A 27,617-nucleotide genomic window follows, 5' to 3' on the forward strand; every position below is an offset into this window, starting at 1 on the left:
AATTAGATATAAATATCGTATATATGCATATTTTAATTTATGTTACATTTACTAAATGTGTCCAATTATTTATCGTAAAAATTTTATATACGGGTTTAAGAGTAGTTAAAGTTTTAATAAAATTTATCCGCTTTTGATGATGACATATATCGTTTTCATCAAACTTAAAATTTACATTACATATATATTAGATTTTCAGTACTGGTATTGTATAGCGGAAGGTTGATCATGCTTGCTTAGTCTTATAGTGTTTATAATCTTATTCATCGTATGATTCTTTTCCAGATCTTTTGTAACTGAACCCAACTTGACAACAATTACTCCTAGAAAATTTGTGCAAGAATCCTATGTGGAAATCTTTTGATCTCCAATTACCTGGAGCTCGCCGTTTATATGGATAATTCTCCGTCCCAGTGTACACGAGTCAAGATGAAGCCTTATTTTAATACATGCCTTGCTTTGACACAATTTCTAATGTATGGTATTTGATTGTTAATTATCGAGTAATAATGTCTTTATAATTGTTCTTTTCTCCTTTTTCTCGTAAATGTAAACCTCTTAATAAATGAAAAATTTTATAACATAGCACAGAAAATTAATGGGTCAATAAATATGGAGCTCCGAAGTCACAATCTAAATGTCTGCTATATCTCTAAGATAACTCTCTAAGATCTCTAAGATAAAGATTTTCTTTTATGTGTAATAGATCGGCATACGCATATATGTATTCTTGAATACTGAGTAGTGTGCTGTGTATGTGTGCACTTTAATTTAAAAAAAAAAGAACGTTCCACTAGCATGAATAATAAGCAACAAATGCAAATTCAATTGCTCATTCATATTGCTTATTCATGAATTTTATAGGAATAGCAAAATGCGAATCCAAAATCATAAATATAGCTTGGCACTAACTTTTAAATATTATAATGCATATTATTATTATTGTTATTATTATTATTACATTATATACTAATATTGTACAATTCATATTTTTATCATCCTGCTTGCAACAGTTGTACTAACTATACCTTATAAACATTGATATACAATTGTATTTTTGGTAAATTAAGACTGCTGATATTTCATGTGTTGTATGACAAAGTTTTTCAAGCCCTTTGATTGGCTACAAGACAAAGAGATTTTCAGATCTCTATTCTGCAGTCAATCAACATGCTTAAAAAATTTGTCATACGACATATTTGTCATATGAAATATTAAGCTAACAATCGAGTGGCAATGATAACAATTTGATGAAATTTACAAAATGAATCAATAATAATTTTATAAATCTTTGGAAAAAACAATATCTTGCTACTTTGCTTTTGTACAAGTTTTTTCTTTTAACTCCCAACAAGATTCCCAAAATTCTTTAAGTCTATTGTCTCCATTGGAACAAAAGTGTCGAAAATCCTGTATGATTTTCTTCTGGAAAAATTCATCGCCCGCCGAAGGAGACTTCCACTTACGGCTTACCATATGATTCCAAGACCATAAAAAGCCCACCTAAAATTAATAAGTTATAATTTTTATTAGACAATTTGATTGCTAGATTTTTTTGTATATCTGATGTTAAGTGTTTTAAAAAAAATATGCTGTTGAAAAAAAATGTAATATAAATCTAAAATCTATTTGATTAATTCTCTTCGTATTTCATTCAGAAAAAATATATTATTAAATTTAATTCTTATTATACCAATAATTATTAATTCATGAAAATTAAAATAATCAAATATACAATAAGATTACTTACTTTCCTATCTGTGCTATGGTCATCCTTTTTTCCACCAACATGTCTGGTAATGTACGCTTCGTGCGGACTAGACTGATCCGGATGAACCGGATATCTTTTCTGTCCTGTATTTCGCCGCACGACATTGGTAGCAGTTCGCGGACGCGGCCGAGTATTCGTGCTAGATGGCACTAATATAAATGCATTACCAGTGATGTGAACGTACTGACGATCATTTTCGGTATTTTCGACTAAGCACGACATGAAGCCAAATCTCTGCAGGATTGCTTCTTGGAACAAAAATAACCTTTGCGCATAGGTATCTTCTCGGAATTCTGCAAATTTGTATTTATTAGGTTTATCAAATAGAACAATTTGTTTTTTAACAAAACTGATAATAAAATCAAATTAATTTAGAACAAACCTTCAAAGAGGTGCCGCTTATTTGTCATTAAGCATTCCGTATCAAGTGGTATAAAGATAGGTCCTCTGAGAGGATCGCTCTTCAGAGTATATGGTAACGCCAACAAATCGCTGGGAATTGGTACCATCTGTATCCCGCACATTTGAGCTTTGCGTTGCCAAACGAATATCTTACAGCCAGATATTGATTATTAACATTGATTCTCATATTCTAATAAAAAAATTATAAAAGAGGAAATAAATCGATATTTACCAGATCAGCCACTATACTGCCTGATGATGCTACCCATTGTACTACGAGTTCGTAAGAATTATCTACTTTATAAATAGACTGATATCTTAAATGACCCCACTCGATCCTGTCACTTTTATTATTGATATCAATATCCAAATGAGTGTGTTTATACAATGGCACTAAAAGAGAACAAATTATACAAGTAATTCGCGTTTGATCTATACTTTATTGATCGAACCTTGAATTATTTTACAAACATTTTCTTATATGATATATATGATTTAAATCATATATGATATATATGATTTAAATTCATTAAAAATTAAAGATTAACTTTTTTTTTAAAGAAATTTGTGATGTAACATGAAGGTGAAGACATACACATAAATCATGTATTGAATATTTTTAGTGTTACCTGTCCAATTTCTATCATCCATTGATTCAGTTAAATCGATATCATCTCTCAGAAAAGATGGAACATTGGATTCATCAATAGTGTCGCAACTAGGAATTGTGGATACTGTAGACACTGTTGTTGAAGATATTGGTTCACACCATCCTTTCGATGGTCTCATCTCTATTTCTACCCATTCATTCTCAAAACTTTGCAAATTCCCGAGCGGAGCGGAATAGTCTGCGGCTATTATAAAAAATGCAATTAAATTGCGAATCGTTGAAAATTCGATCGCATTTACCTTTTTGATTTTCTTTATCCTGCACGATGTGATACAAATAAAATCCGAGGATAAAGGGTTGTGAGAAATCACCGGATGCATGACATATCAATTTGTCTTGAATCATTTCCTGCATAAAAAAGATAAATTATTTTATAATCTGGAGACATGATAGTGTCTCGGCGCTAAGACAAGCGAAGCGTCATAGCACGAGACATTGCTCCTTTAGTCAGCGAATTGCGACAGATCTGGAGACATGTAGGTTCTTAGTAATGGCTGAACTGATGAAGTTCTATATACAGGGCCCGGCCGAATAATATGTAAAAGCGGGCACGACGTGATTCCTTATAAAAAAGTAACAAAAATATATAGAATAAAATTTTTCAATTTTTTGCTTAGTTTTTGAAAAAAATCGAGTTTGAAAATTCGCTGCGTACGTATGCGGCTAAGCTATGCTCTGTCAAGCGATATACATGGCAGTTCCCATTCCCTGTGCATCAAGCTATCGATGGGTGCGTTCCGAATGAAGCATTACGCATGAAGCATAATGTATCGTTTTTCCTTCTTTATTATTTGGTAAATAACAAATGATGCATCATGCGCTTCATGTGTAACTTAGAACGCATCTAATGATGGATATTCAGCACTTCAGAAATTTATGTGCGCAATATATTATTATATGTGTGCAAGTTGAGATTAGCTATTATGATAATGAGATTAACTATTATGATAATAAATTCAAATTGTAAACTGCATTAGATAATAAAATTTTTTTAAATTTTTACCTTCATAATATTAATACCATGTTCGATCTCCATGCCTCCTTCTACATGGTTATTTAACCATTGGATTGCATCGGCGCTAACAAATGTTTGGCTAGGAAGCGAGGGATGTTGTGTTAAGAAACCAACACCAGTCTGAGGATGTTTCATGGCTTCCAAAATTTCCACATTTGTTGCATTACTTTTTATCTTGGTTAGCTCCTGGTTTGCACTATAAATAGTTATAATAATAAAAAAATTACATATCATTTATTACATATAATTTATATTAATTATATATAACTTTAATTATATATAACTTAATTATATATAACAATAATAATTAAAAGGACTCTCTATTTTAAAAAATATAACAACAAAGAAAGTCAAGCCACTATACAATTACTATTTCATGGATGATTTGCATATCAAATTTTTCTAATTATTATATCCAAAGTTTCTCACGCATGTTCTCGATCCGTTAGGATATGTCGCCTTATATTAAATTGGTTTAAATTTTCGCATCTGTATGTAATTTATTTGATTAGATATCGCTTCAATTTCGGTAATCTGAAAGCGATCTATTTTTTATGAACTACTGATAAAATAATCTATGAAAGAACCTCGCACAAATCTTAAGGGTTTTGGTCAAATAGCTTTAAATTTTAATATTTTGTAACTTATGTTAAACTGACTAAAATTCTTCACGGTTACAACCTTCCAAATATCTTAGTTTTTGCTCTAGAACCTTTTGGAGAAAGTCTTTACATTTTATATGAAAAAGTACAAACAATCGAAATAAATCTTTTTTACTACACTTGTACGTGTACCAATGGTATATTTATAATTTTAATTTTGCGCCTGGATGTCTTTATTCTTTTGAGATGCTTAATTTATATGAGTGCCCTTGCTTTTCACGAATAGCTTGCTTGATTTTCTTAAATCTTTTTGCCTTTTTGGAAATCCTAACATACTTCTTGGAATTAGAAAGTAAGGCTTTTTTTTCCAGGATGTCTTATACCGTAATAATATTTTTCGAAATATTAAAAAATATGATACTTTTTTCGTGATATTATGTCCGACAGTTTTTTCCGTAACATATATGTTACATATATTACTAAGCCTGGTGTCTGGTTGCACATTTTGACCGATTTTGCTTACTGTCATCCTCCTTTTGTTTCATAGCATTTATATTGCGCGTAAAAACATAGATCGAGTTCAGGAACATAGGCGATGATCTGTATGTGGAATGGAGGACTCCATACATATGAATTTGACATGTGTGAAATTTCACACATATCGAGCTACAGCTAATTTAAATTTTTAACGAATAAAAATATATTTTTACGAGCCACTCAAAATCTGCCGTTTCTGCTAATCGAGCGTATGAATGAATTTACAAATAACATTCGACGAACTATTCGTAATAAAAAAATGAAGAATAGCAAAATAAGTATTCGTGTATTTTATTCATTTTGTTATTGTATATTATTAAGTGTAGATCTATAAATATTTCCATTCCTTTCGGAGGAAAATTTTTTCATTCGAACTTTTTTTTAGACATCTTCACACGCATCCTCCGGAACTTGGACTCACCCCACCATACAAAAAATTTACTCTGCCACTTTTGTTTAGGAACGATATTAGCTGTAAACTATATAATATTATAGAGCTAACTTTGAAACATATTGCTCCGCGTTCACTGTTTACAGAGTTTTATTATTATTATTAATATTATTTAGATGTTAGAATATCAAAAATTACACTTCAAAATAGAACAAAACATATGTTAACTAAATGTGTACATTAAAATATTTTAATTTCAAAAAAATTTTAATTAATTTAAAATAATATTTTAAACATTAAATATTTTTAATAAATATTATATTATATTATACTTTTTAAACCAACTAAATTTTTTTTTAAATCAAGATATACTTTTCACAGTGTGTGTACACACTTAATTAACATACCTGTTCTATTTTGAAGTATTACTTTTGATATTCCAAATAATATTAATAATAATAATATTAGGTGTATAACTAATTTCCTGCCGTCGTAAATATCAAAATTCTTTTATTCTAATAAAACTCTGTAAATAATGAACGCAGGGCAATATGTTTCAGAATCCTATAGCCCTACAACGCCTTGTAGGTGACGATTTACAGCTTAATATTGTCTCTGAACTCGATCGTTGTATGTCTTCGCGCGCAGTCTAAATGCTATGAAAAGGAATAGGGATGACGCTAGGCAAAATCGGTCAAAATGTGCAATCCGGCACCAAGCCTAATATATAGTATATATCCATGATGTATTATACAGTATTTATAACTAACGTTAATAAAAAAAAAGAGGTACACTAGGAGGAAGTCACTAATTGTAAGTATTGATAATAATCAATGCAACTTAATCCCAAATGTTTCATAATTAACCAAATGAATGATTCTGTATACAAATACTCTTAAATAAAGTATCCAAACACAAGCATTAACGCATATTACCGTTTTACCGTTAAATCAAGTATTAAAGTAAATAATATCCTTGTACCTGTCGTCATTAGCATCAAAATGATCCTGCTGTTGTTGTTGCTCGAGCGACAACGGCAAAACAGCTTCACTGGCAGGTGATACACGTCCTCTGTCCATTACTTTAGAACCAGATCTGAATCACGTATGAAAACAGAGAACATTTATTAAGTCATTGTACTAGTGCGTAGAAAAAAATGCAAATTCTACGAAGCTATTTATATGTTAACGCTATCTAAAACAAGCAAAAATATTTTATTTTATTTTATTATCAAATCAAATTTAAAAAAATCTTTACAGGAACAATTCTCACGCGTTTTTATTAATTTGAATTGCAAAAGGAATAAGAGAGTGAGACCAACCTGTTTGGCACGTGGCGAGGAGTGTCGAGGCACGTGCGGGCAGCCGCAGCGGTATTCACTACATGCCTCTCCTGTACAGAGGAGCAACAACCCCGTCACTCCCTCACTCACTACCAAAATATTCTAAATGGTCACATAAAGCATACATACAGATGCTGTTAAATTTAAGCTTTTGTGTCTCATTTGTCCTCAGTACGTTGTGTATGTATGCTTTCTGAACCAGGCATTAATCAGACAAACAGAAAAAGATGAAAGAAGCTGAAAGATAACAGAAACTATGTGGGGGATCTATTTAAACTCTCTCGCTTTCTTCCTAATGCGTCGCACCTGCTCCATATTGAATAACATCGGGAGGATATTAATCAAAGTGTCGCGGCGGTTGTTACCAAAGCCCAAGGTGAACAAAAATGCGGGATAAGAATAATTTGTTAATAGTATATGTAATACGCAAAGACATTCAAAAATACTTTATAAAAATCACGCAAAATAAAAAAAGACATGCACGATAATAGTGCGGTCGAAAACGTTGTACGCAATGTTTATGTCAGATGTACCGGTGCATCCTTTTTTTAATTGTGCTTCTGAATTTAGCAAGAGTATGGAGCAATCACCGAAAGCGTTAAACTGAAAAGAAATTGATTTAATATACGGAATATATACCCATACACATTATAAAACAATGTCAAACTCTAATAAAGCATCAAAGAATAATTCAGTGATCATGTTATGTTCATGCTTCATATTATCATCGTGTGCATTTTAGCGTTAACTGTCCCCACTAAAAAAAATCACGTCATGTAATTGCATGATGAAATTATGTAATTAAAACATGTAAATTACGTAACGGATTGTTCCAAATCAGTACATGATTTTTTTTTTAATTTCGTTATTTAAAAGTCACATGATATATATTCTTTTTTCTTCTATTTTTATCATTCAATTCTTTAAAATTCGATAACTATAAAATCACATGATGGATAAAATTAAAAATTTTAATATCATATGATTTTTCAAATTACGTCATTTGAAAAAATCACGTACTGATTTGGAACAATTCGTTACGTGATTACATGTTTTAATTACATCACATAACATTGTAACATGATTTTTTTCAGGGATTATTCTTTGATTCTCTATCTTCATTCAAATCAAATATATTCTTGTACTGGAGTTACTACAAGTAAATTCTGCCTAATATCAAATGCACACTGAAAATATGTAGCATTAGTAAAATAATGTATGATTTCGCAAAATCAATAAGCCAGTTAAATATAATGTGGTGCAAAAGTATCCGCTCCAGCGGATACTCCGACATAATAAACCAAGCAAGAATGAAAATTATTGACACACCAATTTGAAATAGTCCACTGAAAAAAAAGAACAAAAGAGAAATCCGCAAAACTATGCAGTTAAAGATTGGCGCAAAGCAACAATGCTGAAATCATCAAGGTAAACATATTCAAACCTTGGTCTCGGTTTCTCTGGCAGACGGTTGCTCCCGAGTCGCTCCCTGAAAGGAGAGCTGCCAACTAGATTGGTCTGGAAAGTATGATGATATGTAAGAGTAATTGTGAATGATAATGATCAAGCTGATGATATCGTGAACATGTATATATAACTAAAATGCGACGTTCAACATTAAAAAGTGTCGCTCTTGTACAAGATATTAAATCATGTATGTGTATACATATACATTATACAATATACAGATATGTACAAAGTATCCATTTTAATCCATTCAGTCAATATCTCTAAATCCTTAAGTTTAAGGCAAAATTGTTTCAGATAAAAATTGCTCAGTTATCAAAAGAGGAAAAGATAGTGATCTTAATTAATCTTGAAAAGATGTCCTTAACGTCAAGTCAAGATTATCTAAAATTTCTTAGATGTAATATAGGTTTTTTTTTACATAACATAATTCTTCTATAAAAGTATTAAGGTCCCTAAGCAAATCCTACGGAGACAGATTTCGAATAGAGCCTGCTATCAATTTTTGATTGTAGAAAGGCAACAAATTGTATACAGAATTTGTACTATCAGACATTGTCAGCAAACTGCTGTCAAAAATATGACAAAGCCTGCTAATGTTATACCAGCAAATTGATGATAGAAATCGAACAGAACCTGCTGACATAACTTGCCAACAAATTGAGAACAAAAACTCAGCAAGATCTATCATTTTCATATACGGCATCACCACGAGATTGCTTCTTATAAGAAGAAATTACCCAGTAATATTACTATATTGATTGTTTCCAGTTTTCACACCAGTATATATAAAAATATAATTATATTCATAGATATAACAAATATAAGAGAAAATTATTGTAATAGTTTAAAATATAATTTAATACAAGAATTGATTAATGAAAGAATAGTTACAAATATAAATTAATAAATGAATTGGTTAGTTAAAAAGAAAATCTGAACAACAAACAAAAATTTTAAACGTCGCATTAATATTGTGCTTAAAATTATGAAGTAAATTTATTATCGCTGTCTTGAAATATAAATTATATCAAGTTATTCAACATGGATGCATAAGCATGATGTAATCCATCTGTGTCAGACATCTGTGTAAGTTAAATCCATTTTTTTGCGTATATGTATATGTACTTTCTCAGATAATAACCGCTTATAATATATAATAATTATTCATTGATTTCTCTTGATGCAATATCATTTTATCAACAACAATATCATTGTTTTCCTTTAGATTTGACTATAAAAAGTATTTCAGACAGATGACATTTTATGCGTCGTTATTGTATATCAAAAGAGGAATTTCTTAAAGCTTTAAGAGATTAGTATTAGAGTCTACTTTCTTTAATTTTAATGACAGAATTTACACTAGAAATTTGGAACACCCATGGGTTCTCCATTGTCTCCCATCATTGCAGATTTGGTTATGGAAGATTTAGAGTGCAAAGCTTTGGAGAGATTTGGAACTGAGGTATCTTTTTATTTTAGATATGTGTTGACGACATCGCGACTGCTGTCCTTTCTAATCACTTAATTGAAAAATTTTTAGAGATATTTAACTTTTTTCAAGGTTGCAGTTCACCTTGGAAGTTGATTGTAATCGGTTGAATTTTTTGGATGTGACGATTATTAAGGCAAACGAAACATTAGAATTTAATATTTATCATAAATTAACTTTTTCAGGAAGATATCTCAGTTTTTTTTCTCTTCATCCTCTTTCACAAAAAAGAGATGTTCTTATGAGCATGGTGACAGAACTTTTCTACTATCTCATCCAAAATATCATAAGGATAATTTCAATTTTATTATTAAGACATTTTTGGACAATGATTACCTTATTAAGTTTATTTTTGAAATGAACAATTTACGATTAAGATTTCTTTTAAAACGTAAGACACTTAAACAAACCGATAAAACTAACATTAACAATAAAACAACTTCGTAGTTTACCATTTCTTTTTTGCCTTGTATTTATGACAAATTCAAGAGTCAAAAATCATAATGTTAAATTGTCTTTCTTCAGTTTAAACAAACTTGACGGAATTATTAAAGCGCAAAAAGATGTTCTTTCTCATGATTCAAAGAAAAATATAGTTCATAAGATTAATTGTAAAAATTGCAACGCCTCTTATGTTGGACAGACGAGCCATAAATTAAAGAGAATTAACGAACATAAAAATGACATTAATAAAAAGAGCGGTAACTTGTCTATTATTTCTGAACGTAGATTGCAATTTGAACATGATTTTGATTTGAGTAACATCAAAATTTTTGATAATGAGAGATATATTGGGAAAAGGTTAATGTCTGAAATGCTTAATATTAAGATGCAGGAAAATGGCCTAAATTATGGATATCCAATATATCCATAATATTCTTCTTAAAACCGTTCCGCTTTCGTCTGAAACATTTTTTCGTATTTTACAAGATATTTGCTTGGAATAATTAAAATGGAATACTCTGTATATACGAGACGTTTTACGTCAACCAGATCACCTGCGTGCTCAAAAATCAGCGCAACAAAAATAAACATTCAATGTCTCAAATTATTCATACATGCATATACTTTCGAAGGAAACATTTTTTAAAAATCCAATATGGCGGATCCAATATGGTTGAAAAGGAATGAACATTACATCGACACCTTAAGCGTATTTTCGTTATTCAACCACAACCAACCAGAAGTCGCCATGATCATTTTCGTTTGCGATTGTGACGTCACTGATGTTAACGCGTTAGCTTGGTAGGACCCGAACACTCAAACCGGAGGTCGTTTGCGTGTTTGCAGTTGGCTGTTTGGGTGGGAAAGTTACTGTTCGAGCTTACCGCTGCAAGTGAAGTGATGGATAACATAATCCTGAACATTGATCAGTACATGCTGTGCCAGGATGATACTGGTAATATCCAGATGTCAGAAGATCCATCGTTAAAATAGATTCGTCTATTCAGATTTGAAAATTTGTTACAGCTACGAAATACTGCGATGCGAATACTGCATTTTACATACTTTTTATTGTAATAGAGCACGAAATTTAAAATATTAACATATATATATATATATAATATCCCTTTGAGAACTTGATGTTTAAAAGAATAGAAATAAAAATAGAATTAAAGGTTACAGAATTTCAATCTCTAAAAAATAATATAAGAAAAAGGCTCAAATAATTTATAAAATTATAATAATAGATATAACATAAATCTTATAAATATTGACAAGTTATTGTTTTTCAAATAAGTCGTTGATTTCAAATTGTATTAATTTCAATATTGAGAATGATCCAATCGGGGTCGAAATGTTTATTATAATAAACTTTTGTTTCATAAATAACTCAGCATCAAGACCTTGCTTGGCTTGATTTATTTTCATTGCGTTGATTTTTAGACACACAGATGATCCAGTTAACATGAAACCCATATATAAATGTGTGTGTGTGTGTGTGCGTGTGCGTGTGCGCGCACAAGGTGTCCTTTTTAATTTATCCGGTTTAATTTAGCTGGTTTTCTCAAAATGCTTAAGTTTAAGACGAAAACGTTTCATCCACAAGTTTTATGGTGAGATATCTCAATTAATAAAATACCCAATGTATATTTTATCAAATAGCACAATAAAATATATTGAGGATTTTGCGATTTAATTCATTTATATATTTTTATTAAACGTACATCTTTAAGTTGATTTGTGTACAACGACTTTAAAGTGCACTGAGTGCGCTTTGCTAATGAAAAACGCTATAAGAGATTACCAATTTCTTTCTTCCTTGAAGCCATAAAACTTTTTGTCTGAAACATTTTCATCTTAAACTTAAGAATTTTGAAAAAACCGACTGGATAAATTAAAATAGGACGCACTGTACGTAAAATGAGAGAAAAGTGTAAATCAAATACATCGTGACATCTGACGCATAACGGATAAGCTCGCTAAAAATCATAGATACACATTCAATGCAAAAATATATCAAGCACGATTACAGTTATCGTGAGATTATATTGTCTTGTGTAAGCTGGCCTGATCATTCCAGGTAACACGTATCAAAGAAGCGATTCTATCAAGAAATTCGTATATATCTAGCCTTAAGAAATAAGGTAAAATTGCACCAGTTGAAACCATTCCACATCCAAGTAAAAAGAGATTTTTCAATTATAAGTTTCCAAAAAAGATGACAAAATGTTATGTATTAATTTTTCGTAATAGTTTGTTCTACGCTTTCTGAATGATCTCGAAATCTTCTTTTTACTGTTCTGCACAATTATTTTTTCTGCTGCAACTTTTAGTTCATCCGTAATATTCTATATCAAGAATGATATACAAGTTCATAGATAATTAAAGGAGAGCTCTTCAAGAAATTTTCTCTTATTATATCTCGCGCGTAATTAACTAGTCAGAAGCTCGTATGAACGAGAATCTCAACAATTGGACTCAGTGTATCGAGGCTATAGGAGGGAAGGATGTACCTGGTTAGTGAGGAATATCAGGCTCGTGCTGTGCCTGCGTCTGGTCAAATGAGAGGCAGGATCTCTTGGAGGGACACCACCTAGAGCTGTGGGGCTCTGAAACATATCATGCTGAAAACCCTTCCCCATACAAACATTCCAGCTACAAGTCTCTACTTATCATACCTATACGTAACACCGTATTTGTAAATTTATTTGTAAGCAGAGACCAATTGTGACTTCATAATCATTATTTTAATCTGTTATCAATGCGTACGTATCATAAATACTTTGATATGTATTTCGGAACGATCGTATATGTAGTATAGGTATAAGAGTATAAGTATTATATCGTTAAGTAGTAAATTAATACTGCTGAGAATGTTACTATTGTACATGTTAGGCCGGTGCTAACGCAAAGTGTCAAAACAAATTTTGTAAAAAGCCGTGCATTTCTTTTAGTAATTTCTAAGTAATGGAATATTCTAGTGTTTTTTATTCTCTTCAGCATGTTGTACAGCAATTTTATCTACACATAATTAAATTAAGTTTTGTCAGAAACTATTATTTCGCTAATAAGAATTAATATTTTATGCTACAATAAATATGCTCATAAAAACTGCATAATTCAAAAATTAATAAGATATAAATAATTAACAAAAGCATTAAAATAAGTCTGCGCAAATCAATAAAATATGAGCATGCAACATTCAAATGTAATATAGAGGAGATATTTCAGAAAATAATAATTTTTATATATTATTTTCCTGTGTTTGAATAACTATTATACCGCCTTAAATATCTTCGAATCTATAAGGTTCAGAGGAAAATTTGTGTAATAAAATACACGATACAAAGGGGGTCATATAACGCTATCATATAACGGTAATAATTTTTGTTTGGAGGTGCTTCGGAGATTTTAAGACCAACGTTTTTTTTAAACTGGGACTATATAATTTTTTTTAATGAAATAATGAAATGAATAGTGAGTGCTCAAATCACCAACATAATGATAAAACTGTTAATTTTAATGATCTTAAAATATATTAAAGAGAAAAAGTCATTAAGTTTCTTCAACCTATCTTTTATTAAATGAATTAATTAAATGAATTAAATGAATTAATTTTTTTACATTTATAATATGATACATTTTGTAATATATTTAAACGGCATTAAAACCAGTACATATAATATCTTCTACTTTGCGTAAGGATCTGCCTAATTTTTTCGATATCTATTATTTTTAGTATACTGCACTTATTTAGTAAGGTAAAGATTTAATAAATATAGGTATCCAATTTACACACTATCTTACGTTGAGGTCTGTCTAATTTTTTTATTTATTACTCTTATAGCGTTTTCAGCAATCCCATCCGGGTTTGCAACCTGGGTTAGATTAAGCTTTATTATTGGTTGACATTATATGTTCTGTCAATAGCACAGCACGCAGTGGCGGATTTACACATTTTTTCACCCTAAGCCCTATTTCTTGACGCCCCTTTAAAACACTTAACGCCTCTTTCAGACAAATGAACAATAAAAAATAAGGTATTGAAAGGTATCACTTTTTCACCAAAACGTCAAAATTTTATTTTTGTTCGCCAAAGCACTACTTCAATGCCATATTGGCAAAAATGCATCACAACTGGCAATTCTGCATAAATGTAAAATTAATTTTCCTTTATATTTCGAAGAATTCTCTACTAGTTCTGAACTAGTGCAATATGTTAGAATGAAACAAACTATACCTGTCTCACTCTAACTTGATGTATCAGTGTACATCAATTCAGAACTTGGTGTGGAAAAAGAAACAGTCTTTTAATTTTAATTTTAGTCCCTAGAAGGAGCCCCTAGGTCCGAGTCTCATAGGCTTCTATCTAAATCCGCCACTGACAGCACGAAACATCATTAATCCAATCAAGGTTGATGCAAATGCGGTCAGGTCGAAAACGCTACTAGTATATATAGTATATATTGTAGATTCATTCATTTAGTAAGGCGAAGATTTAATACATTAGATATCAGAAAAATAAGACAGCTTTTCTCTTTAATATACTTTTAGATAATTAAAATTGATAATTTCTCATTATTAATATAAATATTTATCATTCATTTATTTCAATTTAAAAAATGACTTCCTTAGAAGTTGTCAAAAATCTCTTTAAGAGTTTTCATTTTAACCCGAAATGAAGCATGTTATAAAAGTTTAATCGAAATTGGAGGTAGTCGGTTTTAGAAAATTTATCCAAAGATTTTTAAGGTGGTGACAGTTATTGAAACGCCCTGCACGCACGCACGCACGCGTATATAAATCAGAAAAAAATCTGTCGTCAAGAATTTTTTATATTCCGTATTATAAGTAACTCAAAAAATTGGAATTATTTGATAGTGATTTTGTCCACACACTTTTTCATTGAGAATTTATGAGATGTATTAATAATTAATCGTTGTTGACTTAAAACGTTTCATAGAACATGTTTTAGCGTTTTTCATTGGGAGAACTGGTGCGCACTGAGTGCATACTCCCTGCCAGGGGCAACATATTTCATTTGGGCGTTTCAGTGCGCACGAAAACGATGCACGCTGTTTCATTGGGAAACCTAGTGTCAAATTTTTCACGTTAGTACAAGAATTCGGCACGAGTTCCGAAAGATGATGTTAGATCAGTTCAATATGGCAGCGCGGGATGCACAATTAGCATTTGAATTGCTGGATTTGCTTTCTTCATCTAGCAGTGATAAAGAGGAATTATTTCTCAAAAATAATCCATGGAAAATTCCGAAGATCAAAAATTTTGTTAAGTATATAATATCCTTACGGATAAAGTAGTAAGTACATATAAGTATTATAAATATAAGTACATATAACAGTGCTTATGTTTTCATTATTTTTGCATATTGTGGTATTACATAAAACAATAATATCTCAGTAAAAATTTTTCATGTATGCACACACATAAATACATATAAACATATATAATTATGTATAAAATGTGTCCGTGGACACATGATATATAGATATATACATGTATATATCGTATCTCCGTATGTCAGTCTTTCTTTTGTAAAAGTATAAAAATATAACAATAATGAGAAAAATAACAATAAAAAGATAATTAAAAAGATCATTTTCGCAATTATTCTATTAATTATTTTTTACATTTTTTTTCTCTCATTACTATTATTTTTTTTAATCACACTAAACAATAATTTTACAAAAGAGAGATGTATGAACATAAATGGACATATGAAATATGTCGTATTATACAAGGTAATCTGGAATAAGGTAGTCTGGAATTTAAATATCAAAACTTCGGGAGCGTGTAGAGAATCGATAAACTAAGAAAAAAGTTCTGATATGTTTTTGTTTCGTATTATATAATTATATATATATATATATATATATATATATATATATATGTACGTTTATATATATATATTATATATATATATATATATTTATATAATGATTTATATAATCATACATGAAAAATTTCTTACTAGGATATATTATATAATAATATCAGTACTACAAATAATTATATGTTATTGTTACAGTTCAAAAGTCATTTTCGCGTTTCCAGGATAAGAACTTACAAAATAGTACATGTATATGCATTCTCTTGCATAAATCCTTTCATGACGAAATACGCAATATTTTCATTAAATATAGCGACAAATGTGTACTATAAAACCGCAAAATCGACACATGTGTTTAACTGGGAGTGCAAGAAACTCGCACTTTCGGCAATCTCGTGCAGTGCTGTTGCCACTGAACGAGTTTTTGGTGCATATTCAGTGCGGCCCAGTGAAAAACGCTATTAGTTTTGTCCATAATCTTGCTTTAAGAAGCCATAAGTCGTAAAGCTTTAAAAAATTAACTAATCACAATTGAATATAAGAAAAAAAATCGACTGAGATTGGTCAATTTCTTATAGTCTACGGCTTAGAACCTCTTAAAGCAAGATTATGAACATCCTTGTCCATTTGTCCCCCTTCCCCCACCATACCGAAATAAAAAAACGTATAATTCAGAAAGAATTTGAATCAATTTAAAGAACTTCCAAACCCCACAAAAAAATTTGTTAAGCTCAGTTAGCAGGGATCTTATGGTCTGTTTTCTGTCCCTACACTAGACTGCACTAGAAGTCTCTTTTTCGCTTTCGACAAATATTAAACATATACCTATTTCGCTTTAAGTTCCAAAAGTGTACACTGGTTCAGAAAACAGACCTTTAATTTAAAGATAGGAGTCACTCAATCTTCCCCCCCCCCCTCGCCCTATAAAAATTAACAATAAAGAGAGCTGTGTGAACTCCCACCTTTAAATTAAGATTCCTGTTAACCGGACTCAAAATTTTTTTTTTTTGCGGGATTTAGAAGCTTATAAATTGCTCCAAATTCTGAGCTGTATGGTTTTTTATTTCGAAATGGGGAGTCCGCTGGGCAAGAGAGTTATGAACGAGGTAATTGATTTCCTTACTGCTTACATCTTATTGTTTAAGTTTTTTTTGCGTGCCTTTAAGTGAGGAACACAGACTCTTATATAATACATAACATATTATGTATAAGAAAATGAATTAATCAAAGTCCTTTGTTTCCTTCCTTTGAAATAAAGAATTCTGATTGAGATCGAATTTCTTATACCTTATGTACGCGCTATACAGGAATCCGTGTTCCCCGCCATAAGCGGAGATGTAAAGAGTGAGATTTTATATAGGTTCACAATTTTTCCATCGAGAGCGATTAAATCTCAGAAATTATGAAAAACCGTCACCTAGATATGAAAGAAAAGTTACTCAGGTTCATGAGCAACAACATATAATCAACATATAATCAAAGTCGAAGTCGTCTGAATTTATCCTCCATAACTAAATTTTCTTATTGAAATTACACACTTTGAAGTAACTACTCCTGAGTAGTTACTTCAGCCATATCGTGACGTCGTAAACGAGAAATAACACGTTGATTTTTCTTGCATACCATTTGTAAATAAAAAGAATTTGGATGAAAGAAAATGATTAGATCGCTTTATAACTCTTGTAAAAATGAACGAAGACTCTCCTTGTCTTCCTTAGTCAGTAAAGAGTCGAAAAAGGCTCGTGAAATGAAAATAGACTACGCATTAAGTAAAAACTAGTAAACGCACATTACGTGCCTTTTATTGACTATTTATTGACTGTCAAGAGAAATAATTTTCGTTCATTTTTACAAGTGTTTTAAAGCGATTTCATCATTTCATTTCATCTAAATTCTCTTTATTTACAAATGGCATGCAAGAAAAATCAATGTGTCGCTTATAATACATTTCTCGCTAATCACGATTCAATATGGAGTGAGTACTGGAGGAGCCTTAATCGTAAATATCTTAAAAACTATAAGAGATCACACCTAATTATTAAAACAAAGTTTCTCAGGATCAAGATCTTGACAACATATGTCAAAGTCAAGATCATGAGTCAAGATCTGAGTTTTATAAAGAATTATCTCTTTCTCTGTGATAAAATAGAATACAATTTAACGTATTCAAATGTATTTAAAAGTGTGAGACAGAAAAATTCCAATTTTATGAAACTTACTCTTATACATGAAATATCTTTATATCTTTTTTGTTTTTTAAATATTAAAAAAATAAATAGAACATATCTCCTCAACAGCATAATTTACAACAAAACTATCAAGCAACTTTAAATAAATATTACGTAGAATAGAATAACTGTAATTAAAATATTTGTAAATATAATAGGATGTCCCAAAAAGATTTATATCAATATCATATATTCAAGTTTTACACAATAACAAAGATCTGATAATTTAAACAAATTGACAAGGAGAACATTCAAATGAGCAGTCTCCGTTTTAGCTAAATTGTATATGTGAGTATAGTGTGTTTGCGTGCATGCGTGCCTGTGTTCAGCCCTTCAATTAAAGTGGAAAGCACAGACTCTTGCGTAATACATAATCCATAAGAAAATAAACCCCTTCATTTCCTTTCTTTCCATAAAATAAAAGATTCTAATTGGTTAATTTTCTTATGCTTTATGCGTTTTGTAAGAGTCTGCTCTTAACTTAATTCGTGTTATAGACTTTCTACAATAAGCTATTGCTTAAGTTTTAAATCTTAAGTCATAAGAAAATAACCAATCAGTTGAATGTAAGAAGAATAATCGATTATGATTAACCAATTTCTTATGGCTTAAGACTTAAAGCTTAGGCAATGATTTCTTATAGAAAGCCGGTTAAAGTTATAAGATGCGTCTCGTAAGTATTCGCGAGAATAACGCGTTTAAATATTTACATGTTATTAATGTACCGGTCAGTAAGAATGAATCTGTAAAAAGGAATCAAAACTTAAAACTTAAATATTACAGGATATTAAAAATAATAAATATATATAACGAATTATTTTAAATATGTATAACGAATTAATTTAGAAACTATTATAGCCTCAACATTTTGGTATTAGGATTTTTGCCCTATTTTTAAAATAAAGAAAAAAGAGGCAAAAATTATTATATAAAATAAACATGATAACACAGAAAGTAAAAAAAATAAAAGAAACAGAAATGTTTTAAGTTAAGATTTAATACAGAAAGCTAGCAGACGTTTCGATCGCGATCGGATCATTTTCAATATTAAAAACATACATAATAGTTACAATCGGAAAAGAAAATAAAAACATAATAAATTATCCCTATTTTTAAATCACGAATATGTTATTAAAATTTCAGTCACAAATTGTGGGACCCAATATATAATAAGAGAATAGAAAGTTACTTTTTAAAAGTAACAAGTTACAGTTACTCGTTACTGAGTAGAAAAAGAAACAAGTTACCGTTACTAGTTACCGATTTATAGAAGTAACTCATTACAGTTACCGTTACTTGAGGAAGTAACTTTTCATTATTTTTCCGTTACTTTCTTAAAATCGACCACCAATCGCAACAAACGGATGCCTAGGGGCTTTCTTATAGTCTTAAGCGCTATAAGTGGCTTGTGTCCAATCGAACCGTGTCCAATCGTGTACAAAATAAGTATAAAAGTAACTGTAAAATTCGTTACTGTTACCAAAAAAATGTAACTACATTACCGTTGCAGTTACCAATAAAGTTACTTAAAAAAAGTAACTTCTATCTGTAACTTCGTCATAAGTAATGAGTTAATTACATTCCCTGATAATGTATTATATATGTACATACGCACGCACGCGCGCGCGCGCGCGCGCGCACACACACACACACACACACACACACACATCTAATTCAGCTAAATCGAAGACTAGTTATCTTAATATTCCCCTAAGATTGGAAATTTAAAAAAATAGACAATATTTTTTAGTATAAAGTTTTGTTACTACAATGCAACTTTTTGAAACGTCTTCTATTATTTGTCAAATTAATAATTATACATTTAAAATAAATAATAATTTGAGAATTGCTAATTTATCTCTATAAATATATAACAAATATAAAGAGAGAAAAAAATTACCCAGTTTTTATTGGGATTCGGTCGCCGTATTTTGTTCAGCCAGCCCTCGATAAAGCGCAAAAAACCGTCCATCAATGATGCTTGTTCAGCATTACTAAGCGTAGTGTATATATCACATCTTGGAGAACCTTCTAAAATTTTACGAGTCGCAGGATTATTATATGGTAATAGAAATACTCGAAACCTCCAATATTTGAGAGCCTGAAAGAAAATATATTTAAGATCCTAAAATAAAATGAAACATCTAAGTTAGTATTATCTTAATAATACAAAAACCAGACTTTTGGAAATCGACTCACTTCCACTAAAGCAAAATCAGTATGACCTCGTGTGCAAATGTAATGGTCCAGATAATTCCAGTTATAGGTCTCAAGTTTTTCTGTGGTAAAAGACACTCGCGAGACTTCATACGTATCATGATGCGGAGCATGAAATCGATATTGATAGTGAATATTAAATGGTGGATAAGGGTGCCTGCAAATATAATTATTATTAATATTTATTGTATGTTAGAATTTGTATATTTGTGTAATGTGTTTCGTTGAAAAAAAAACGCTAATTATAATTAAAATTTATTTACATGTTTTTTTACGTATTAAATACAAGTTTTATATCTTATTTTCAATGTATTAATCCATTAGAAAGATTTTGAAAAAGTTTAAAAAAGTTTTATATGCAAGAAAATAAAATAAACTATATATACATATAATTTAATTTAATTGTAAAATGATATTAAATAATAATCATCGAAATTCAAAATTGATTTTGAAACGTACGGTTGAAAAACTAAAAATTAAGTATATAAAGAGATATATTAAGTTTCAATGCAATTAATTAGTTGGTAAATAATTTCAATATCAAATTATAAATTATAATTATATAATATTTACCGTGGACGGTATCTTGTAACTGTTATAGAATTATCAAACAGTGATATTTTATGAAAAATTCTTCCAATACTAAGTAGATATTCCTCTTTAGGTTCGGATTCAGTCTGTCTGCCACGCATTACTGTACTAATCGCTGGAACAGTATTGCTACCAGCGGCATTACTTTGATTCTTGTTAAGTGATGATAAAATAATTAGCTGGAAACCCTTAATATAACACAATCTTCGTGATTATTCCAAAACACATACAGATATAATTACATAAAAGTACATAAAACTAAGTGCTTTATTTATACTTGTGCCAAACGCTGTGAGACCAGCTCTTTAAATACTTCGACAGTTGTAAGCGGTTTCTTGTATATTGCTCGTTGTTGAGCAAAATCAGCGTTAACATCATCTGGAAGAAGATTGTAGTCCGACACAACGTAATCATTTTGTAAACTCCGTTTATCTGGGAAGTAATCAGTAGTGATGGGCAGACACGCAGGAATTGTCAAAGATTTCCAGTCGACTCCTATTTCAAAAGAGTTTAAAGTAATTGAAGCGATTAAAAACATCATTCTACGTATATACAAGAAGAAACAGATAAATTGTAATTTTATAACGATAATTTTATTCAGGAACATTTTTTCTAACTTCAATATTCTCTTGCTTCTATTTTCATTTGATATCTATTTCTCCCTTATGTAGTCACAAAGAATAGATGCTCGATAAGATATCACTTGTTGAAAATAAGTAGAAAGAAAAAAATCGAAAAATCATTTTATATTTTAATCTCGATTGTATAAAATAGTCTTTATAAGAAAATGCAACTTTAATGACTGAGAAATATTAGATTATTGAGAAAAATATTGCATTGTCGATTTAATGTCTCTTCATAAATAATTTAGTCTTTAGGCAGAAACTGCTGATAAGTCTTCATGACACAGAATGTTTTATAGTACATATATTAATAGTAACATTTTTCAAAAAATTAATTACATTTCTAGTAAAAAGTTTATTTTGAATAAAAATTATATTATGATTTATATAATTTGTTTATATATAAGAATTTATATTAAAAAATTCTTTGAAAAATATTCTGTATACTCAGTTAAATTTTCATCACATTAAATAAATCCATATTAATAAATTTAGTAATTGTTTAGATTAGGGGACCCTCCCCCCTCCCCCCGATAACTTTGACGTTGACATATATTATCAAAGTCATGATTCTGAATGACTTCCAACAGATTTTATTTATTGCTCGTTATTCATTAAAAAGTTAATTGAAGTTAGTAATTATTTCATCCGCTTTGCGTGAAAAATCGAATAAGAGCGGTCGATATTTTTTCTACGCATAACAAGATCCACCACATCTTCCTCTCTATATAGGGACATCTGATTTTCCATGCGAAACAATGTTGACTCCAATTCCCCCTCACTAAGGGCGTCTAACTTTCCAAATGAGATCCATCTCACTTCTATCCCCTCTCCCCTGCCTAGAAGTGTTTAATTTTCCACACAAAGCAAGATCCACCCGCATAAAAAATCGTCGCTGAATAAGAGTGGAAGTGGGGTGGATCTCGTTTCGTGCGGAAAGTCAGACGTCTCTAAGTAGTGAGGAGTGGACTTCGCTTCGCATGGAAAGTCATACTCCCCTGATCGATTTATACTTTCCGCCATACTTCCCCCCTCCCCGTCTAGACTCATTTGAGTTTTCACGCAAAATGGGAAAATAATTACCAACTTTGATTGTTAATAACACAATTTTTAACGAATAACAAGGGACAGCTAAAACCTATAGGTCACTCAGAATCACGATCTTGACAACATATGTTAAGATCATCGGGAAGAGGGTCCCTTAATCTAAATAATTATCATAAATTTAATTACATTAAATAAAGGCACTGTATGCGTTCATGTTTTGTAAACACTGTAATTTATATCTGATAAAGATTAAAAGTTTTCTTTCTCTAAATGCATGCTTTGACAATTATTAGTCATAATGTGCTTAATAACAAATAATTTATACTGATATATCAATTTTGATTATTAAGTCACGTGTGTGACATTATATATATATATATGTGTATATATATATATATATATTATTTATATATATACATATATATATATTATATATATATATACATATATATATATATATATATATAATACATAAAGAATATTTAGAACTATTTTCATGTACAGCGGACTAAACTGAATCAAAAAGTCTTCTATAACTTTTCAATTTTTGCAATAATTAACGAATTATTATTAAAAATCGCCGTATTATTAACCCGAATGCAAGTGCACGGCGAAATGTAGCCGCTCAGCGATTGAGGTTGCTAAAAGCACATGGAATTGTTAATTAATAATAACTCGTTGACTATCACAAAAATTGAAAAGTTGTAAAGGATTTTTCGATACAGTTTAATCCGCTCTATCTGCATAGAAAAATAATTCCAAATATTCTATGCATATATATACAGAACGCCCCGAACGTTTCACAACCAGACTTCGAGATTTTATAGGAAATTTAATTTTTTTGAACAAAAAATTTCCTATAAATATGCATAAAAAAATACTTCCCTAAAAAGTTATTGCTCAAAACTCTCTGCGAGAAATTAAGTAACAATTAAGTAACGATTAAGTACACAATAAGTAAGAATATTTTATATACATTTTTAAATATCGGGAATATATGCGCTTTTTAACAAAAAGTATCAAAACGAGAGTTGTAAAGAATTAAATTATTTTTCAAATGAAACGAAATGATTATAATATATTCTATAGATTTTAGGATAAGGAAGCATTTTTGCTATTAGCAGTCTTTTTAAAGATATTCTTATTTATGCTTACTCTTCATATTTATGTAGAATAAAATAAAGAATAGAAGATAAAAAAAAAATAAATTTTTTGAAAAAAATCAGAGTATTTTTGGAAAAACTTTATCATTGATAACAAAAAAAAACATTCTTTTTTTATATTTGAAACTGATTATTTTGAAATATAGAACGCACTGCAATCATTTTGATCTCATTTAAAAAATAATTTAATTCTCTACAACTTTTGTTTCAATACTTTTTGTTAAAAAACTCATACATTCCCTGATTTGTAAAAATGTATAAAATAATTCTGATATCAGAGATTTTTGGATGATAACTTTTAAGAAAGCATTTTTCAATCCATATTTATGGAAAACGTTTTGTTCAAAATTAAATTTCTTATAAAATCTGGAAGTCTAACTGAAACGTTCGGGGCCACCCTGTCTACAAGGTTTCCCATTTTAACGTTTGCCTCAAAATATCTTAGAAAGATGTTTCAAGCAAAAGTTCTATAATTTCAAGGGGGACTAAAATAGTATCATTGATTTGACCTTCGGTGGTGTTGTCAATTAAGTCACAGCAAGGTCACTTTGAATTTTTTGAATGAAATCTCCCATTTTTCATTATATGATAAAACTACTAGTTGTGGAACTTTAAAAAAAAAAATTCATATTTTTATCCAGAATAATATCGAACAATTAATAAAATATTTAATAGTCATAATTGATCATAAAGATTATGGATAATTATAGATGATTTTATTCCATTTCATTACCGTTTTATATGTTTTAATTTAAATTAAATAAAGTAATGACAATTATCCACAATTAGACCCCAAATATTAATTGCGGATCAATGCATCAAATGTATCCTTTTTGGTGACGTTACATTCCATAAAGATAATAAAAATGATTTGCGTATGCATATCATTATATATATATATATATATATATCGAAATTATAACTGATCGTTGAAAGTCGATGCAGATACTCCACATCTAATTGTTAATAATGCAATTTTAAGACATTCAAGTTTATTTAAAATTAATGACAATTAAAAATCAATAATTTTAAAAAATTGATAATTAAAAAAAATTAAACATTTGGCAATAAAAAACAATTGTGAATACACAGAGAGAATTTTCTTTTAAAATTTATCTTGAAAATATGGTAGTTGTGGTACAATACAATATTTTAAAGTTTTTTACTATGCACTTCAGTAAAATTAATCAAACTTATTTTATACTTTATTATAGTTTTATTAATGAATGAGAGATTTACATTAAAATTCTTCGAAATACAATATTGCCACAACTAGCATATTTTTAAAGTAAACTTTAAAAAAAATTCCTTCCGTGTAGTACACTTTTTTCATACAAACATGTACAAGGTGCGTCACCAAAATCTGGACAAATCGAACAATTTCTTTAAACAAAATGTTTTTAATGAAAAATTAAATATTACAAAAAATCCTTTACATGGCACTTGGGGGATCTCTGTAGAGCACAATTATCCGATATATCCCATTCGATATATATCATTAGCTTGAATGATGGCCTCTATTCTCGGTCTGAAGTGTTCGCACGCACGCTGTAACGTAGCGCTGTCCATGCCGACGAATGCTGCCTCAATAGCGGTCCTTAATGGCGTCACATTGGGATGCCGAGACTTGTTTGTGATCCTTTCAACTACGGTCCATATTTAGTAATCCAAGATTTAAATCTGGGCTGTTGGGAGGCCAGAATGGGAGCCGAGGCGAGCAACTCGATTGCCCTGGGTCATCCGAAATCAGCGCTTGAGCCCTTTCAACGATTGCGGGCGTCCTCGCGGTGCGTTTGAGTGACTCTTTCTCATACTGGAATCTTCGTTGGACTGTTCTAAAGCCGTATATTTTGCCACGTCATAAACAATTGATCTTGAGTATCCAAAGAACCGAAATTTCCGTTACTGAGCGCCCAGCGTGGAGGCCTTCGATGATTGCAATTCTTCGATTATACTCCTTGGTTTCAACATCGCGGCCATTTTAAGAATATGACTGTTTACTAGAAGCATCAGACTTTCTCGGACGCTAACAACAATCTCTAACAGAGGCACAATATAGCGGAAAATTTAAATTGAAATTTTTCCGGATTTTTGATGACACACTCTGTATACTATTTTATATTCTATTTTGATACTTAAAACAAATAAATATTTTTTATGTAAGTACACTTTTCCGTGTAATACATTTTTTTCATATAGATATGTATACTATTTTATATTCTATTTTAATACTTAAAACAAATAAATCTAATATGGTATCACTTGTAAGATTTGATAAGTTTTTAAACATTTTTATAATAAATTTGTGCAATAAAAGTATTGTTATAATATAGTGATTAAACAACATCCGCGGACATTTAATCTCAACTGAGCATAACGTTGATTTTTTCCATAAAATCTAACGCTATTTATTACGTGTTATAAAAGCCATAAGGCAATTCTAATGATATTATACTTTGAATGAATTTTTAAAGATACATACGTTAATTAATCTCGCACATTTAATTAATTAACGACATTAATAAAATGTGTTGCACTGTTCCTAATAAATTAAATTCAATTAACACTTGAAATAAAATAAATACTAAATAAACTTGTGATAAGTACTATTTAATAAAAAATACTATAATTATTTAAATATAAAAAGATCCAGAATTAGTACCTGATCCACATCTAGTGGTTTTATCCTATATCTCGTAGCTTACCTCGAAAATAACAAATGTAACAAAATTCTTTTAAGTACTTTTAGAGTTGTAAAGCTTGAAAGTTTACAGTATTACCGATATTAACATTATGCCCATGAGCATATCCGGGGAGGGGAGGAAGTTCAAATCCTTCCCTCCGAAATTTTTTATTAATTATTTCATTCTGAGGATCCCGTTAGCGCACATCCACTTACATCGGTTGGTGTCTAATAATTTCTTTTTCACTGCTTTACTAATGAGAATTTTTTATTTTGAATTGGCGATGTACATACTCTATATATCGAACTCCTCTCTTTCACTTTTAAATGTAAAAAACATACAACTTTTTGACTTTGTGTGAGTTTTTTGCTGTTACATAAAATATTGTTTTCTCATTATAAAATCATATAAGTAATTTTTAATATTTCTGTTAGTTTGAGCTTTGTCAAAATATACGATAGAACATTTTCGTAAGGTTTTTGTCGAAAAACAGAATATACGCTATAATTGATACATTCTTGTAATAATTGTATTATCCTTGTTTAAAAAAATCTTTAAAAAAATAAAAGTTTCATATATAAAACGTAACATTCTTCCTCTTCAAAATGAGGTACGAGGAAACATTAAAAGTTGTAAAATGGATATCCAAATATTGTAAAATATATTCAAATGGAGTTCATTAATGTTAAAAATTGTTATAAATTACAACAACAAAATTGGTGCAGTGACGTTTTTTTCAGTACAATAACAAAATCCTTTTTTTTGATGTTGTTCCAATTGGTGCACGGTAAACACCTGAGTTGATTAAAAACCCCTTCCGAAAAAAATTTCACGATATACCCATAACATTACCCAAAATGTTCGATGGCTAAAACCTCTTGAGTGTTCAGAATCATGATCTGGATAACATTTGTCAAGATCAAGATAAGATGGAGGTTGTTCCTCTTATTTTCATTTTTGCACTTCATTTTTGAATTCATTTTTACGTAAAAATGAAAATAAGAGGGACAACCTCCAATGGCCTTGAGCTTGACAAATGTTATTTAAGTCATCCTGAATAACATTCAAGAAATTTTAGCC

The 27,617-nt window shown here is 30.0% G+C and overlaps 1 protein-coding gene across 8 annotated transcripts in view; it reads right to left on the reverse strand.

Moving 5' to 3' along the window:
* Positions 1–912: 912 nt before the first annotated feature.
* Iml1 (GATOR complex protein Iml1) overlaps positions 913–27,617 on the reverse strand; it is a 39,656-nt gene continuing 12,951 nt past the window's right edge. Inside the window, exons 10-23 of one of the 8 annotated variants that reach the window (XM_087406724.1) lie at positions 21,298–21,515; positions 21,003–21,208; positions 20,412–20,586; positions 20,113–20,337; positions 12,647–12,742; positions 6,710–6,780; positions 6,370–6,483; positions 3,847–4,054; positions 3,083–3,191; positions 2,803–3,027; positions 2,406–2,566; positions 2,154–2,322; positions 1,751–2,064; positions 913–1,503 (exon numbers count right to left, since the gene is read on the reverse strand). In XM_087406724.1, coding sequence (XP_087262850.1) covers positions 1,312–1,503; positions 1,751–2,064; positions 2,154–2,322; positions 2,406–2,566; positions 2,803–3,027; positions 3,083–3,191; positions 3,847–4,054; positions 6,370–6,483; positions 6,710–6,780; positions 12,647–12,742; positions 20,113–20,337; positions 20,412–20,586; positions 21,003–21,208; positions 21,298–21,515 — 2,483 coding nt within the window. In that variant the 3' untranslated portion in view covers positions 913–1,311. Of the gene's footprint in view, positions 1,504–1,750; positions 2,065–2,153; positions 2,323–2,405; positions 2,567–2,802; positions 3,028–3,082; positions 3,192–3,846; positions 4,055–6,369; positions 6,484–6,709; positions 6,781–8,174; positions 8,249–12,646; positions 12,758–20,112; positions 20,338–20,411; positions 20,587–21,002; positions 21,209–21,297; positions 21,516–27,617 lie in introns of all 8 variants that reach the window. The other 7 variants (XM_087406721.1, XM_087406725.1, XM_087406723.1 and 4 more) reach the window with 7 other exon arrangements.

Source organism: Acromyrmex echinatior, chromosome 5 (assembly GCF_024713525.1).
Source record: "Acromyrmex echinatior isolate Ae372 chromosome 5, ASM2471352v2, whole genome shotgun sequence".
Lineage (NCBI taxonomy): Eukaryota > Metazoa > Arthropoda > Insecta > Hymenoptera > Formicidae > Acromyrmex > Acromyrmex echinatior.